The 19,323-nt window shown below is 29.8% G+C and overlaps 2 protein-coding genes across 4 annotated transcripts in view; both read left to right on the top strand.

Moving 5' to 3' along the window:
* The window catches only part of LOC112685525 (protein lozenge-like), a 59,001-nt gene that overhangs the window by 12,317 nt on the left and 27,361 nt on the right, over nucleotides 1–19,323 (top strand). Inside the window, exons 2-3 of one of the 3 annotated variants that reach the window (XM_025557440.1) lie at nucleotides 746–859; nucleotides 2,067–2,228. In XM_025557440.1, the coding sequence (XP_025413225.1) occupies nucleotides 746–859; nucleotides 2,067–2,228 (276 nt within the window). Of the gene's footprint in view, nucleotides 1–745; nucleotides 860–2,048; nucleotides 2,229–19,323 lie in introns of all 3 variants that reach the window. The other 2 variants (XM_025557439.1, XM_025557438.1) reach the window with 2 other exon arrangements.
* Nucleotides 13,595–16,902, top strand: LOC112685524 (52 kDa repressor of the inhibitor of the protein kinase-like). Its single transcript, XM_025557437.1, has 2 exons — nucleotides 13,595–13,879; nucleotides 14,396–16,902. The coding sequence occupies exon 2, from the start codon at nucleotides 14,425–14,427 to the stop codon at nucleotides 16,885–16,887; it is 2,463 nt and encodes an 820-aa protein (XP_025413222.1). The 5' UTR covers nucleotides 13,595–13,879; nucleotides 14,396–14,424; the 3' UTR covers nucleotides 16,888–16,902.

The raw sequence follows: 19,323 nt of genomic DNA, 5'->3' as shown, positions 1-19,323 counted from the left end.
TTAGCATTCTGGGTGCCGGTTATATACTTTAGGCTTATTCACTTTTACTATTGCAAATATAATTATGTGTCATATGAGTAGAATGAGTCATATATTTCCAGGTCATATTATACATTTAATATGGCGGTGTTAATAAGAAATATTTAAATAACTTCATTTTTCCCCTATTTTTCAAATCACTGTATGATCCATAGGTTATGTCTACATTTATACTACATGGTTTATAAAAAATTGACTAACCATTTATTAATCAGCCCTAGAATAATTTAGCGGTTTTAAAATAGTAAAATAAATGTAAAAGATTGTTAACAATAACTGCTAAAACTACTTATTCGTTTTATAAAAAGAAAAAATAATAGTTCATCATACATTTTTATGTTTCAATGTTTATATTACGAGGTGCCGTTAGTGAGTAGTTTCCTCCTCAAACTATTTATATTATTTTTCTACTATTAAGCTCACCACACATAGATACATAAACAGACACACACACACACACATATATATATATCAAATTAACTTATTTTTTATAAATAACAGATTGTAGATGTATTTTAATAATAATAATAAAATAAAAAAATGCAAACAATTAAATCTACAATAACTTAAATAGTTAGCTGTATTTATATTGATTCTGGTAAATCGATGTTCAATTATTATATATTTACATTAAACTTATTATCTAGTTATTAGATTATTAATTTAAATTAATATAATATATAATATAAATATTGCATATTTTTAGGGAAAAGTTTCACAATCACCATTACGGTTGCAACGTGTCCACCTCAAGTAGCGACGTACAATAAGGCGATAAAAGTTACTGTTGATGGACCACGGGAACCTCGTTCCAAATCTCGTAAGTATTTAAAATAAAAATGTTATAGGTTTACTCTAATAACCAAGCATATTTATATTTTACTGCATATTCAGGATTAAAATTTATTTAATAATTTTTAAGTTTTATTTTTTCAATATTGTTTTTAGTTAATATGTATAAACAGAAGGACAAATATTTTGAAAAAATAACATATGTTCGCCTGTAATAAAATAATATTTAAAAGACTATCATCTGTTTAAATTGTTGTATAGGTAACTTGACTTCCCTTAATTATATTCAGTTTAATTCCGCTAAATTGAATTTATATAATATGTATTTTATTAATATGAATACAACAATAACACCAAAAAGCGTGACTTTAGTATGAATAGGTTCCGGAAAACCATGTGGCAAACCTCCAGGTAGTTTTTGAAACTGTAAAAATATCCTATTATTGTTATAAGAATTTGGTTTTTTTTTTTTTTTTCAAAACACGCAAACCAATTATCGTTACATTACTTACATTACCATGCGATTAGGGAGTTAAGGTGTATCTTTAAAAATTAAATCAACTGTAAAAAAACAATATTAATTGATTGAATAATATTTGCATATTATACAGCGAGTCCTTTTATTTTATTTTGGTCTATGAGAACTCACATATTTTTATCAGCTGGCGATAAAAATATGTTCACAATTTCAGAGAAATATGTTGTATATTTATACAGTTCTATATTGTTTTTTATCTCAGCCGCTAACATCCGTGGGAATCGTCGATGGGGAATGAAAATGCTATTTTCAAACTTTTACTGTATCTAGTTTTATCTGTATATATTTATCTTAAAAAATGTTATTGAATTTAATCACAGACCTTGTTGAACTTTATACGTCTGTTATAATTTTATTGTTGTATAATATATGATTAAAATACTTCAATATAACTCTGATTTAATATTTATCAATTTAAGAACATTACATATTATTTTTAATTTGAACTAAGAAATAATATTTATTGAACGGTTTTAATTGTAAATTACGTAATTTATAATTTTTATTTCGTACTTATACATAATATAACCAATCAGTTCCATGGCATTGCTATTAATTCTACTAAAATTAAAAACTTAAAAATATGTATTAATTAATAATTTTTTTTGAGCATATAAATACTAATTGAATTAATATTATTCAAATGTTCATATTAATATCGAAAATGTGTGCTTTTTGTTTTTTTCTGTACACCAAGGACAACCTAATCAATTCCGCGCCTTAGGTCTCGGTCAGAGGCCTTTTATGGAGAATTCATCGTTTTCAAATCATTTGCGAGAGTTGGATACATTTCGACGAGTGAAGACAGAAGAATCATCAATTCTGCAAGAAAATTCATACAGATCAACCAACAATCAAGGTTAGATATATTATGTATTAGTACTAACTTTATTTTGGGTAAAAAAATGAATCAAAAATACACTGCGTGAGTGTAATACATAGTGAACCCGATGACAAACCGCACTGCAGGGCTGACCGCAGCTCTGAGGTATACCGCAGAATTTAAGGAGCTGCCGGTAGCTTTTTTCAAACATGATTAACCATGGTTCTGGTTTACCTAAAATGCGTAGAACATCCATACAGTATATTGATGAATGAACCAAACGTTTGAATGAATGAAACTGTTTGTCCGCAGAAAAGAAAAACATATTTATGTCTGTCCATAGACCACATATTAATGTGTAAATTGTTGAGATTTAGATTTATTAATTTATTTATTGTACTTTGAACAAAATATTTTTATTATGTTCCTTTAATAATTTAGTTAATCAATAGTCTAAAAAAAAAGGTAAGGTACCGGAATAAGTTCTAGTTATTAAATGTTATCAATTTATGAATAAATTATCCAAAAAGATTTAGGAATAGGCAATAGCCCAACATATTTGACATATAATGTTCACAATTTATTTTTCATTCGAACTATTCCCATTTAAATTGTTTAAAGTTTAAAGTTTAAAGCTCAAATAAAAAAATAATTATTCCCATAGTCTTAATTTATATTCAATTTTGAATATAAGATAAATTAAGTATGTCGTATCACGATGTCAAATATTTTCATATTTAGTGGATACAACTACTATTGATAGTTAAATTAAAGTGTATTAAGTTTAAGTATGCTTTTATTTTCTATGTTTCGTATCTGATACCATGATGAGCTAGCATAGAATGTAAATTATTATTGTTTAAATTTAAAAATTATATTTCTTTAAATATTGACAATCTTCTTCTTCTTCTTCTTCTTCTTCTTCTTTTTTATTCTAAACCTCCACTTATCTCGATTTTATATATCCCCTACGCACATACCAACGGCCCTCATATTATTCTTAATCATATCCAACCATCTCATTTTTTATTTTCTTCTTCCTCTATTCCTTTCAACGTTCATTTTCATAAAAATTTTTATAAATATCGAGAACTTTGAGAAAAAAAAGTAAGAAGTATACTAATTGAAAAATTATATTTGTTGAGAAAATAAAACTAAAAATTTGAATGTAAAATTTCAAAATTGTATATTGTAAAATTAAGCATCATTACTTGAAGTTCTAAAGTTAACTGATTTAATTTATTTTACTAATTATTAATAAATATTTATTAGTACATAAAAAAAAACTTTTTTTTGTTTTTATTTCTATAATTACGTCTTTTTATTAGATTTTCTTGTCAATTTTAACTATACTGAAATATACAAATATATAATGAAGGGTTGTGTATAGACATTTTTCACTTTGAAAAATAAGGCTTTGGTTTAGTAGATGTCTTGCACAATTTATAAAATAAATTAATGATATTTGTACATTTACTGTATAAGTAATCTGAAATTTATTACAAAATAAAGTTATATGTAAATTTAATAATTAATTTGTTTGGTCGAGAAACAGCTTATTTTTGAATTTACTGATATTTTTATTATATGTAAATGTATTTTTTTTTTTAATAAGTATCTATAAAGTAATTTAGCTATTCTTATGCTTGCTCACATTTTAAACAGTTAATTTTATTTACCGTAAATATTACTATATTACTATTTGTTATTTTATTATTAATATAATGTTAAGTTATTGTCGATTTCCAAATTGTATTCCTCATAAAAATTTAATTTTATAGCTATAAAGATATTTGATACAATATAATTATATATGTAGTGGTTCCTAGGTAACATAACATTAGTTAGTGTTGTCTATTTACAGACATACATTTTTTTTGTTTAATGTTAAGTTAGTTGTATCAACTAAATAACTGCTACTGGTTTAAAATTTAGATAAAATTTAGATATCATAATATTTGCTATTTATCAAAATATTCTCACGCTTTTGTGTTATGTATTTTGTGAGAAGTTTTAAATTTGACACTGAAATCTAAGGACCCTATAGACACCCTATTGAACACCGGAAAATGTGGTTTGACCCAATGGACCTCATGTTTGGAGTTCGTGTGCGTGTGTTTATTATCGATAAAAAAAAAGTCAACACGAAATATTACACCGTCTGTGACCAAGTTAACGTGCCCACTGTTGTGTGCTCTGTAAAACGATATCAAATGCTTATTATAAGATCATAGATACTTTAAACATAGGATAACATGGGATTTAAAATGATCTTAGATGTATTGTTAAAAAAACAACAATAAAAAGTAAATAAGAAAAAGACAATAAAATGCAATTTAAGATTGTATAAAATTAATTTTGCTCGTTATACTTATAGTATTTTATAATATATACTAATTTTTTTAACGAATTTTTATTTTTATTGCAATTCGTTTTGTAATGTATTTTATATAAAATTTTAAATAAGGCGACATTATTTATACCGAGTTATCAATAAAATAATATTTTATACTATTTTGATAGTAATTGGTACCTTGACGAATACCGGATCCTTGGGTATCATATTGTTCCCATATATATATATATATATGTAAGTAGTGGCGTAGATGCGTAGTCGTTAAAGTCTCCGCTTGGTTATTTGATTATTTTTTTCCTTTTTCTTGGTGTGGTTTAAAACAAATACTTATAAAGAAAAACGTATATAATGTGTAGAGGGTTGATGGGGTTCTGGTGAAATTCAATAACATTTGTAATCCTCTGGCTCATACTTCATAATCATACGTTACAAACATAAATCATGTGTTAGAAACGGTGATAGAATCGTGACTAGGCTACCGATGCATTCTGTTCTTTAGTCTTATGGGTTTAATTTATTCTACATCCAATATGATGTGCGTTTATCAAGCTCTTAAAAAACAAAACATCGATATTATAGGTACTATAGCTGTTATAAGTATTATAAAAATACTAATTTAAATTCGTACAATATCAATATGACTATTTGTTAGCTCGTGAAATGTATGTCTACGAGGATAATATCAAGAGTTATGATTGTAATATTGTTGTATATGGTAACTGTGGTAAAGAAAGAAATGAAAGCTGGGTAACAATATTGTTAGTTTTTTCTTTCCATCACGTGGATGAATTTTCATATTGTTCAACTGTATAGAATTAAATAAACCGTAAAAAGTGGTTAAATGTACGTACTGCCGTTCTACCTGGTTAATTATTTGTAAACTATTCAGTTGTGCAACGCGTCAAAAATGTCGTCAACAAATGCATTAAAATGTATATATATTTTATAGAAATTTTCACAATTTCACTCTTGCGAATATTCTTACTGTTATTTTAATAATTAGCTGAAATTGGCTCTCGAATATATTGTGTACAACATAATTATAAACAACATCTATTCATTTTAAATGTAAGTATTCTTTATTTTGTGATTTACTGTCGATCATCGTACATGTTAATTTATTTTAGTAAAATATGAGCCATAAGAAATAAAAAGTGTATAGGATTTCATTTTATGTTTTGAAAGGTCTAAATTATTTTCATTATTGCTAATATAATATCATTAATTTTAGCAGAGCCATTTTTATATAACTTAAGTATATAATATTGTATTATAGACCAAATATAATGTATTTGGTATATTGATGTATTCTTACACATGCATCGATACAGTCATTGTAATTTATTCCATAAACATGTAGTGTTTCATATAATTTTTGGCAATGGAAAAAAAAAAATGTTTTATTTTTATTTTTTTTCTTATACTCAGTAGCAAATATTTCGAACTCGTTGTGTTAATATAATAGTTATTCACGCAATAATTTGCGGTCAGCAGTTCAGTCCATGTAATGACTAATTCATATTATCATCGGTGGCGCGGTAAAATAAAAACGTCTGTACCTGTATACATTTTAGATTCAAAGTATAGGGAACTTGAGTTTTGTTTTTTCAGCTAAATCTATACACTTGTAACGGTACAAACCACAAGGTCACCCAACGATCTGTATGGACAAAAATTTGATTTTTTTTACTTTTCATTAACGAATAATCTTCGAGAGGGAAAGTTCTTTGTGATAGTACATCCTTACTCAGCGTTTACATCGCAATTTACTGGGATTTCCGAGATTTTTCGCAATACATGACAATGATACGCAAAAAAATATGTCGGCATATGTGTGTACGTATTACATATACGGAATATATGAGCTCATACACTGTGTCTTAACTAAATATAATGTACTGCACTATAGTTCAGTTAAGTATTTTATTCTTACTGTGGATATTCCCGTTGAGATTATCCAATGCTGTTGAATAATTTACATGGGTTGTTGTATGGACGTATTTGGGGGGGGGGGGGAGGCGAATGGGTACTATCGCTCCGGGCGGCGTATTTTTTTGGAATTAAAAGGTGACAGTATACTTTTGTAACCAAAATTAATCATCTATTTTCATTCGTCAATCGAAAAATTTTAACATTTTAAGATTTTGCAAAGTGACCAACATGACGGATTTTTATTTTCATGATAATATTATCAACATTTGATCGCTTAAAATTCATAGATAATAAATATTACCTTTCTTGAAAATCATATAAAACATGTGTAGATGTGGTTATAAAACTGTACCTGGGGCGTCAAAACTTTAAATACATCTCTGGATTGTTGTCAAAAAAACGGTCCCGTTCCTACAGTCCGATTATTCTATTTACAACGACTTCGATACGTTATATAGTCATAATGAAATCACATACATCCATAGTAACTGTATACAATATACATGATACGTACATATATATAATCATAATGTACAATGGAACTTGATAAACTGCACGGCGCACACGTGTCTGTATATACTTTGTTTTTACAAAATCATAAATTGTTTTCTTCGAACCGTATAATTCGTCCGTAAATGTGATATACGGTCGTGAAGTCGTGAAGCAATCAATGGCGCGGAGAGGAGTCATTGTGCCTTACCATTTATCCGTCGGATCCATGTCCGAATAGCAATCCGTCGTGTGTATATTCAAATAACAGACGTGATTATGTGTAGCGATAATTTGTGATCTCGTACAAATGACTCGATAGCCCAAGATTTGTATGTGATTGCCGGTTTGGATGGTAGTCTAATAAGATCCAGCGGGCACGTCTGTTACAGTGTATATGTATACACGGTATATATCTTCCTATATATATACCCTCCGTCCTCTCTCTCTCTCTCTCTCTCTCTCTCAATTTTTTTTCTTATTCATTTTCTTATTTTTTTTTATTTTTTTTTTTTATCGTACACGGCTGGGTGTATTATTATTATACGATAGTTTTTTTCATCTCCTAATTTTGCTCCGTGATTTCTTGGTGTCTTGCTTCTTTGGATCTCGTCGGACCGTGAACGTTATGGATCCTCCTTCTCCCCTCGTTCTTCGTTTACGGATCAACAGTTATCAAAAACAAAACACGTCTTTTTTTTCTATTCTCAATGTCGATTGACTTCCATCGACCAGCTGTAAAGTAGGCACTTCCGGTAATATGTCTCGTCTTAGTCTGTATACTACACACACATTATTATTGTTATTACTATTATTATATATATACCTACAATTAATTGCAGGGTGTTTGCGCGTTCCAAATCTTCATAGTCCGCGTAAACCGTTTTGACTTATTCATCGTAATTAATAACTTTCATTAAAATATTTTATCCGCGTAGGATATGTTTTATACATGTTATGAGTATGTTTATACATATGATATATTTTTAATGTGAAGTATTATATTTTTGTAAGTTGTAATGAATTTCAATGATTTATGAATAAAAATTAGTTTTGTTCAGACACAATTAATTCACTATAATAATGAAACTATATTAATAAACTAATAAAAATTCTTTGTGGTATAATAAATAATACTTGTTTTTGCATTTTGGTCTAATGAATTTTCATTTCATTGTTTATATTTAGATTATTTGTATTCAGCGAACTGTAAAATATGCCGCAAATCGTAACTTCAATGGACAATAAATATGAAACTACTAATTAACTATTTAATTAAATTACTAAATATGAATATTTATTATAGTATAGTTTGTAATTTTCAATATGTATTTGCATTTAATATATTTTGCAAGAAATTTTATTTATTTTGGCTTTCTGTGGTTGATTTGAATTAAGATTTATCATCTATATCAACTTTCGTAAATTTGATAATACACTATTCAAAGATTACTGTCAATATTCTTTAGGCTTACAGTTTACAATATAAAATAGTTTTTAATGTTCGATTATAATGCTTTATTGAAATTTAATTACTATTTATATGTTGTATACATATATTTAACATGTTGAAATATACTCGTACGTATTTGTGATCTATATGCAGTATGTCAGTTTCGGAGTTTGTACCCGATCTCTGTTTCAGTATAATTAAATAACAATTAATTGTTGCACATGTGTACATGGGTGTCTTTGACAATAAGTTTACGTATCCTTTATATTATCCTTTATTATATATATATATATATATCACACACATACACATTCATATATATATATATATAGGAACTTGTTGATGCAGAGGAAAATAGAGCGGGGGATGACATTCGGGTGAAAACGGATTTTCCGTCGATTTAATAACGCTTTTCACCGAACAATATTCAACCCTCTCTTGTTTTCTGTTTGTCTCATTCTCTCTCTCCCTCTCTCTTTTGCGTGCCCGGAAATAATAATTTTCTTTGAAAGGTGCGTATAAGTCTCGCGATATGCGTCATCGTATGCGTTGGACTAATAAACAACTTGCATGAAATATCTTGCAGAACGTCTTTTTATACATATAAACATAAATGTGTGTACAGTAATTATTAGGGTACGAAAAAGACAAGTGATGACGAAAGTAGATGATGAGGGTGCATAGTAAAACGATACTCAGGGTGACGACGATTGCTGCAGCTTGTATGTTCGATCTGATTATGTTTCGATATAACTCTATGATACACCTGTGGTTAAGTATATTCGTTTTCTTGTTATTGGTAGTTAAGTTAAACATAAGGTTTTTTACTTTTATTACATTAAGTAATGTTCAGTATTTAAATCGTGGTATATCACATCAATGTATTGATGTTGGAAGTATTGTATTTTTTATAAATGCTTGGAGTAAGTACAGGGTAGTAAATTTGAAGTGATGTTATCTCACTGTCAATATGATATTTTTTCTACATAGCTGGTATTTGTGTTACACATTTTGTATAAAGGAAAGACAAAAAATAAAAACATGTAATTTTATATGATTGTTATTGATGTACAATGTACATTGTACATGTATTTAAAATCGCTATAATAGTGTAATTTGCAATGGTGGATTCGACAAGACGTTATTATTTAAATACATTTCTTGAATTTTAATAGATTCGTTGAATGGGCTGGTACCGAATTGGTTCCCGTCTGAAAAAGGTATTTTGTTAGGTGTAACCGAATTGGTTCGCGTTTTAAAAAGATATTTTATTAGGTATAGCCGAATTGGTTTCCGTTTAATTACGCACATTTTCTTTCTCAATTTTATAGACTTAGGAGTTTCAACTTTAAAGTAGGCATTTCTGGTCCAGATCTGTTGATCTGGAAGTTAACTTTAAATACAAATAATAAAATATAATAAATACAATTGATTTGTAAATTTGAAGCTGACTTTCTTTAAATATTCAATTTTTGTAATCTTTTTTTATTAATGTAGTCAGTCATACGATTTTCCAAATATTTGTTACTTCTTTCCTGTTTGCTAGTAAGTTTTCTTCGATTATTACTTCGGAATTTAGTATAATTTAGTGCCTGAACGCTGTTTAAAGTTTCAATCGTTATCTTAATATCGATAATTTGCTATTCTCTAGTAATCTATAGTGTATTATATTTCTATATCTACTTTATCTTATCGATATAATAATTGTGTCTATATGTCATACATATAGCTTTTAATGTTTTGTTTTTCTCTCTATGCACTGGCCCCTTGGATTTTAATTTTTTATAGTGTAGGTAAATTGTGTTAAAAATTAAAATTGTCACTATTTTACCTGTACACAAACGGGAACCAACGGCTATATTTAATAAAATACCTTTTTCAAACGGGAACCAATTCGGCTATTCTCGTTGAATGATCGTTGATTGAACACCGTCCGGTGTTCATCAATACAGTGACTACATTTTGACGAAACGTAATATCAATTTCGCCTATGTTGATGATAATTTATATTATTGTACGGTATAAACGACAGCCACGGTAATCAAATTATATCATCTGGTTCTAACTACAATAATTTAACTGTCATCAACCTTTTGAAAATTTATCTATACGCCAATATCAGAGAGTTTCTTATAATCTATTTCACTGATTCCGGTTGCATCAAGTTGGGTTCCTTACCATTGCGGTTTGCCTGATGATTCATTAAATCATTTTTTGTGTAGTTATTACATAGTATTTTTTACGTATCATACGGCATTACAACACAAAAAACCTTTTTTTTCTTGCAATTTTTATTGAGTTTAAAACATATATATATATATATATATCATAAACATGATGAGTTTTATTATTTTTCAGTGGTATAAAAAATTTAAATTTAATTAAATATCAATAGATAATACAATTAAATTATTTTACAACGGGCTTAAGTGTAAATTTACTGACATAAAATGCACAGTGTAACTTATTTTTAAGTAATCACTTCAGCATAGATTTAGGTACTATAATGTTAAAAAGTATATACTAATGCATTTGGTGATTACTGAAGTATTTTGTAACATAAACGTAATTGTTTATTATACTTATAACGTTAATTATTTATTACTAATGAAAAAATGCATATAGCGAGATAGTTAAAAGCTAAAGATCTCGTTGTATTTTCTAAAAGTTGATAAAGATCTGTGTGCCATATATATGAATTATATGGATTCAACTAGGATATTACATTTTTATCTCAAAAGTCAGGACCATACAGTATAGTACGCGTCTATACAGTATGTAAATTAATTGGAAAGTCAGTAGTTATTACTCCTAATATAATGCAGATTGAAGGTCCGTTTTTTTTAACATAATATGTAACTTATAGCCCATCTTTTACCATGGTTAAAAAAAATCCAAAATTCAAAACCGCCAAATTTATTTTTTGATTTTTGAAAAAAAAAATGTTAAAAAAATGTTGAAAATATAAACTTCGTAAAATTACTTATAAGTTACTCAGAGAAAAAAAATTTAAAATCGGTTGAATTTTGAATGAATGAGAGCTCGAAAACAATCAGCAAAAAACAAAAATATTAAAAAAAATGTTAATGAGTTGTGTGTACTTCATTACCTAATATATTATTAGGTATCAATTTATAAGTTTAAAAACCATACAATTTTACAATTGGCTGTGTTTTTTGAAAATATAAAATGCTCTCATTCATTCAAAATTCAACTGATTTCAATTTTTTTTTTCTCTGAGTAACTTATAAGTAATTCTACAAAGTGGCTATCTTCGAAATTTGTAACAATTTTGAATTTTGGATTTTTTTTTAAACATAGTAAAAGATGCGCTATAAGTCACATATTATGATAAAAAAAACGGAACTTCAATATCTGTATTATATTAGGATTAATAACTACTGACTTTCCAATTAATTTACATACTGTATATACTCGTATACATATACATCTATATCTATACTACTATATAAAATGAAGTCGCTTTTTTTTGTTCGGGATAAACTCCGAAACTACTTATTCAATCGTCGTGCAATTTTTTTTAAATTAAAGAGGACATCACAGAAAAGATTTAAGGCAAAAAATTAGTCCGATTAAGTTAATAAATAATTAGTTATTATTAATTAAAATAAATGTGTAATTTGTATATATACCTATATATATATATATTATTGTACATATTGTGTGGGCCACGGATTTCCTGCTACCTGTAACCTGACCTTTTTGTTTGTCAAATTGTATTGTGTTTGATATCGGCGGTGTTCCCAGAAGTTTATCACACGTACACCAATAACATGTATATCCAATATTCGTATTAATATCTTAATAATATAAATGTATACTGCTAATAACCAAGGCAGGTATTGTGCGCTCGCGTCGTCTGGCGTCCCCACTCACTACCATCCACTGCATTCAATAACAATCATACACCGATGTTATTTTCAGTCGTTACGTCAAGACAGTTGCTTTCAGTATGTTACGTAGTTTGTGTCGCTGTTTGCCGCTGTTTTTGCTGCGATACTATTGTACAGATTTGAGACTGCTGTTGTTTTTTATATTTTAAAAGCGACTTCATTCAATTCATTCTATATATTAGTATAGTCTATACTGTATAAATTTCCGTATTTATTTTAAAATCGCCGTACGCTGATATTATTATCGTTGTATGGACTGTGTTATAGTTTTTTATCGTTTTTGGTAGAACACGTCTTTTATCGATTTTGATTGTTATTTTATTAACTGTTGATTGTTGGCTGGTTTAATCATTTAAAGTCATAATGGATTATACTACTTTCATTTTTAAAATGCCTAGACGAAAGTTAAACATTGGTCGATCTCGGAATGATGCTAAAAGAATGCGTGTAGTACGTAGAGAACGACAGTCAAATAATGATGATGTTGTTAACGACAAAAGCTGTTAACTCTCATTAATAAACATAATATATTTGGCCCTCCACGGTGTTATATGTATACGGTTGAATGGCAAAAGCGTGGATTACCACATATACACCTTCTTTGGCTTACAAACAAAATCCAACCAGACTAAATTGACAGTGTAATTACAGCTGAAATACCAAATAAAGAAGAAGATCAAGAACTGTATGATATTGTTGTAAAGCACATGGTTCATGGACCATGTGGGCTTTTAACCATAACTCACCATGCATGATTGAGGGGAAATGTTCTAAGAAATTCCCAAAACAATTTCAGAGCAATACCTCTTCTGGTGACGATGGCTATCCAAAGTATAGAAGATTATCACCCGAAGAATGGCTACATTACCACGAAGACGAGACTAAAAGTGGTCTAAAATAAAAATTATTTAACATTCAGAAAATAAATAGCAATTTAATATCTGAGAAATCTTGCAATAGCGAAGCATTGCCGGGCATGGCCGTATTCAGGGGGAGGGTTTTCCGGGTTCAAACCCCCCCCAAAATTTGTTCAACATTTTTTTTTTGCCTATTCACTTGATGTTTTTTTTCTGTATTCAATTGAAATTCAATAGAAAAGTGTTTCTTAATCAATCGTCTAAGTCGCACATAAGGTAAATTATTATCCCAGACGTATTATTATTGTGTAAATAAAATAGAATTGTCTACGAGAATGTCTACGCGCAAAAAATTGAATCTAAAACAGTGCACTGCTTTACGACGGGTAAAACTATGTATACAATGAGATAAGATCACGACTGACGTTATCGTTGTCGCCTGCCCATAGCTTTGGCTGTTCATATGGACGCACCAGAGTATTTACGTAGTTATTTTTAGTATTCTTCAAATTTTGATAGTGTACATACCTTATTAGAATAATCGTCGATGTTTAATTTCAACTCGAATAGAACTAATTCGGATAACCGATTACCGAATCATTTTTCTTTTGGATTCTCGTCATACAACACACCATGGCGATGCGCCGTAAACATTGCTGTTAAACGTTTCTATTGATCTGAATTCCGTAAGTATATTTACTACCATTTTTTATTTAATAGTTTTAGAGTTATATTATTTATAAAATATCATAGCTCATTTATTTTATACCAGTTTATATGTTGGACAGTTAATGTAATTATGTACCTGCATAGTCTCTATATCATAGATATCAGTGGTGTTTATTCAGTGTGCAAGTTATGCATTAACGCCCAACTTTAATTATACATATTATCATTTATCAATCCTATTTATTTTAATCTTTTATTTTATTTATTTATTTTATTTTGATATGTATAATATTATGTAGCACATCTTGTAATTATTGTAATTTTTCGTGTAAGAAAATTAATGTCACAAAAAAATTACTTTTATAAAATGTCTTCATTTATCTTATTCATCAATATACAATTTAAGTGGCATTTAGGTTGATTTTAGACATTTTAAATAGATATTTCCTAAATAAAATTTTTAGTTATAACAGCTCCAAAATATCTATAAACACGGGCGAATTCTCACTTATGCACAATATGTTTATTTTTAGAATTAATACACAAAAATTAAATACCGAAAATGAAACGAGTTCAAAGACAATTGGACATCACTGCATTTACACAAATAAAAAAAGATAAGACAAACAATCCAAATTCTGAATTTCAACCAGTTGAACCTACTAATATTAATTATTCGAATAAAGATGTTTCTATTGAACAAGCTTACTTAGAAGAACTTCCCTCAGTTAGCAAAAATAGTACTGATATTCACAACCTTACTTCAATGCATAGCAATTATACTCCTTCTGTTTCTACCATGTCCAATAATTTTACTAAAACACCCATAGTTGGAGTAAATGATATTGGTAATTATGTCCATAATTTAGAAATTAACGATTTAAAAAAAGAGGAACTCTTAAAAACTCCGTGGGTTCCTTCTTCAACATATATTTTCCCTGTAAAAACCAAAAGAAATTTACGATTTCAATTATCTTGGATAAAACGATTTCCATGGCTTAGTTATTCACAATTATTTGAAGGAGCATTTTGTAGACTATGTGTTTTGTTTGCTCGAGAAAAAGGAGGTAATGGTAGTCATCAAAAATTAGGTGCACTTGTTTCTAAAGAGTATACTAATTGGAAAAATGCTTTGCAAGACTTTCAATTACATGCTACCACATCTTATCACAAATTGTGTGTCGAGAAATCTGATAGTTTTTTAAAAGTGAATGAAGGAATATCTAAAAATATAACTGAACAACTCAGTATTGAACGTTCTAGACAGATTGAACAAAATAGAAAAATTTTACTTTCTATTATAAAAACCATAATTCTTTGTAGTAGGCAAGAAATTGCTTTTCGTGGATCAAACGATTATGGAAATGTAATGAACACAAATGATTTTAATGACGGAAATTTTAGAGCTCTTTTACGGTTTCGTGTAGATTCAGGTGACACTACGCTAGGAGAACATTTGAAAAATGGTCCAAGAAATTCTTTATATACTAGTCCTGGTATTCAAAATGACATAATTTCTATTTGTGGTGAAATAATCAAGTCAAAAATTGTCCAAAGAGTAAATGCTGCCGAGTGCTTTTCTGTGTTAGCGGACGAAACTACAGATATTGGAAGAATTGAACAAATGTCTGTATGTTTGCGTTATTATGACCAAAAAGATAAAAAAATCCGAGAAGATTTTTTAGAATTTACACCGGCTGTTGATCTTAGTGGAAAAGGACTAGCAACTTTGATAATGGGGTGTTTACAGAAGAACAGTATACATTGTCAATTTTTAGTTGGACAAGGTTACGATGGAGCCTCTGCCATGAGTGGATATTTACATGGTGCTCAAGAATACATAAAAAAAGATTTTCCCATGGCACTTTATGTACATTGCAGTGCTCACTCGCTCAATCTAGCGTTGGCCAACGCCTGTTCATTGCCCTCAATAAGAAACTGTATTAGCACCATTCAAACTGTTGGAACATTTTTTCGCTCATCGGCTCAAAGAAGTGAATTATTGAGAACAACTATTATCGAAACTCTTTCAGAGACAAGGCATACCACATTAGTTGCATTATGTGAAACTCGTTGGGTTTATAAGCATGAAAGTGTCATGCGGTTCAAAGAACTATATCCCGCTATTATTGTTGCATTGGAAAAATTGGAGTCATCAATAAATAAAGAAACTGCTCAAAAGTCTTGTCAGTTATTAAGTACAATTAAAGACGCTAAATTTGTTATACCTCTCGTAATAATTGAAAATATTTTTTCGTATACATTGACATTGTGTAAACAGCTACAGACAATTAATGCTGATTTAGTCGAAGCATGCAATCATGTTGATGATGTGTTAGCCGTATTAGACGAAATGAGAGAAAATAACAAACAACATTTTTCAGACCTGTTTTCTGTTGTTGCCATCATGTTGAATAAAAATAAAGAAGACATTGTTTTGCCTCGTATCGCTAATAAACAAACACACCGTAGTAATGTGCCCTCTCATAGCTCTGAAGAGTATTACAATTTTAATATTTTTTTGCCATTTCTCGACTATATCAGATCACAGCTTTGTGATAGATTTCAGAAACACAAATCTTTAATAAGTTCATTACAACAAATCATTCCAAGTAAATGTATAATCGCTACCAATGAAGAAATAAACGACTGTGTAAACTTTTATTCTCAGATATTGATTGAGCCTAATGCTTTCAAAGCTGAATTTGCAATATGGAAGACAAAGTGGCTAAAAGAAGGATCTCGCCCAAAAACAGCAATTGCAGGACTTGACAATTGTAACCCTCTTTTATTTCCTAACATAAGGAAACTTCTACAAGTCTTAGTTACTATGCCTATGTCAACAGCGACACCAGAAAGAACATTTTCATCTTTAAAAAGATTGAAAACGTATCTCAGAAATTCGACTAGTGAAACACGCCTCAATGGATTGGCTTTAATGTCAGTTCACCGGGACATCAATGTTGATCCAGAAGAGGTACTTACTCAGTTTTCAAAATCATCTAGAAAAATAATGTTACTTTAAAATTAATAATCCTATAAATTGTCAAATTAAAAAATGTAAGTTACATGTTTTAATAATTATTAATTATACTTACTCTAATTATAATTATATAACTATAAAAATATTTACATGTAAAATGTGGTTGTCAATTGAAATACCTTACGAGTAGTAAGTATTAAAGCAGAATGTATATTATATAATATGGTGAATAATATAAGTACATTTTTAAACCTAAAAACTAATATGGTTTGAATTGGTTAAAATTCTAAAAATCATGTTCTAGTTTCATCTTAAATTGAAAACCCCCCCCCAAAAATAATGGCTGGATACGGCCATGTTGCCGGGTCAGCTAGTATATAATAACATTGTAATGTATAAGTTTGTTCATCCACCATCCTGTCTATGATAGTGTTAAATTAGTAAGATACATGTCTTTGATATAAATTCATTGTTGTACATGTCAGAATTAATCCAAATTTGATTAATACAATTTTTGATTTATACCTTATACACGCTTTAAAAAATATAAGTAACTATAATCAGACACTATTAATTTCCATGTTCATTTTTACATCTATATCTACATCAATTAAGCTTAATAGCTTATATTCCCATGTATAATTCATGTTTATATACTAAATTGGCTTACGTACAATAATTTAGGAGGGTTGTTAACAGGTTGTCAAATTTGCCATTTATCTCAGGGACGCTACAATTACATTAGGTTAGATTTATTTGAAAATTAAAAACATTTAAAGACGTATACTCATATGAAATGATTGACCTAATCGATATAATCGTATGATTGCTCCAAAGCGAGTGGATAATACCAACGCAGACTGATAATTAATATCAGAACATCTAGGTTATGGAGGACGTACATTTTTATGTAATATATGAAGAAAACCGTTGACTCTAGTATTCATGTATACATATATTATACACACAAGTCGAAAATATTTTGTATCTGCGGTACACACACACACATACACATATATACGAGTATAGTAGTGTTTCCATAGGGTATACTTCATATACACCGTATACTTTCATCATTATTTTGAAAATTCACGGGTGTACTACGTACACTCTCAAGTGCCTAGCACTTCGCGGAGAAGTATAATATGTAATGAAATTTATAGGTTTTAAATTCGGCATTATTTTATAATAGGGATGGGAAGTTTCGTTCAGTTGAGTGAACTAGTTCGTTCGTTCATCGTTCACTTAATTGAACTAGTTCAATGAACCAGTTCACTGAACGATACACGGCTTATGTAATGTATATCTCGTAGTTCTGTTTAATTGGGAATGGGAAATTGGGAACTTGAAGTTTCGTTCAGTTAGATATAGTAGTTCGTTCGTTCATCGTTCACTGAACGATACACGGATTGACTGAATTAGAGGTGTGTCGTTCGCGAACGAACGGGTCGTCGTTCGTCCGATTTAATTATTCTTATCGTTCGTTCGTTCATCGTTCGCCATCATAAATTCATAAATATTGTAGTGGTATAATTGCATGGTTGCACTGTTCAAAACGATGATAGTTCAAAATTAATAAATCGTTCTCGATTGAACGATTTAATTATTCTTATCGTTCGTTCGTTCATCGTTCGTTAATCAACCAATCGTTCATTGAACTAGGTCGTTCATGAACGACACATCCCTATTTTGTAATAGATATTCAGTTTTCCTACGGGTGAAGTGTGTTACTATAAAGTAATTATTGATGGTAGGTATACTTTCAACGAAACTGATGGGAACATCACTGCATATAGCGTATATATTTATAGAAGGTCGTGAAAATTGCGATGGAAGTGTGAAACGGGATTTGCTCTAAATTATTTCATACACACTGTGCGTATACAGTCCGCTGTGGCGCGTCATCGCAGACGTCGACCCATGTCCGTTTTGAGTTCCGATATTCCGCGTGTGTATATATATATATAAATAAAATGAAGCATCGCGTCGATTTTCGATATCAACGTCGTGAGAGCGTTTTGAAAGCGGCTGGTTAATACGTTTGTGCCGACGCGGTATTAAACGGAGAAAATCAAAAGGGCGCGTGCGTGTGTTATTACAACGGTGACCAGTTTATGTTATTATTATTATTATGACGGTGGCGGCCAGTCGGTCGGCTAAGGACGGTGTGACGGGGGTAGGTACGAGCGAAAGGGGATGACGTACACCATAGCTGGAGCTGTATTAATTAATAACGTTGTCAGAGACACGCATTCTCTCCTTTCGGACAGGCCGTGTTGCGAACGGATGCGCGACGTCGGTGGAGCGACGAAGGGATGACGGGACGGGCAGAGAGACCGCCGCCGCCGGCAACGAGTGAGAGTGCAGAGAATTAGCCGCCGCCGCCGCCTCGTATCATACGGTCGGGCGCAACCTGTGACAATCGCCGCCAACGCGACTGTACGTATACCCGCCCGCCGTGTGCGGCTTCTGACGTTT

This window comes from Sipha flava, unplaced genomic scaffold (genome assembly GCF_003268045.1).
Source record: "Sipha flava isolate LNK unplaced genomic scaffold, YSA_version1 281_pilon_pilon, whole genome shotgun sequence".
NCBI classification, from domain to species: domain Eukaryota; kingdom Metazoa; phylum Arthropoda; class Insecta; order Hemiptera; family Aphididae; genus Sipha; species Sipha flava.
Note: the sequence above shows the minus strand (reverse complement) of the source record. Positions and strands in the feature narration are given on the sequence as shown.

Coding starts and splice junctions, on each gene's coding strand:
- LOC112685524 (XM_025557437.1), top strand. CDS start 14,425: ATGAAACGAGTTCAAAGACAATTGGACATCACTGCATTTACACAAATA.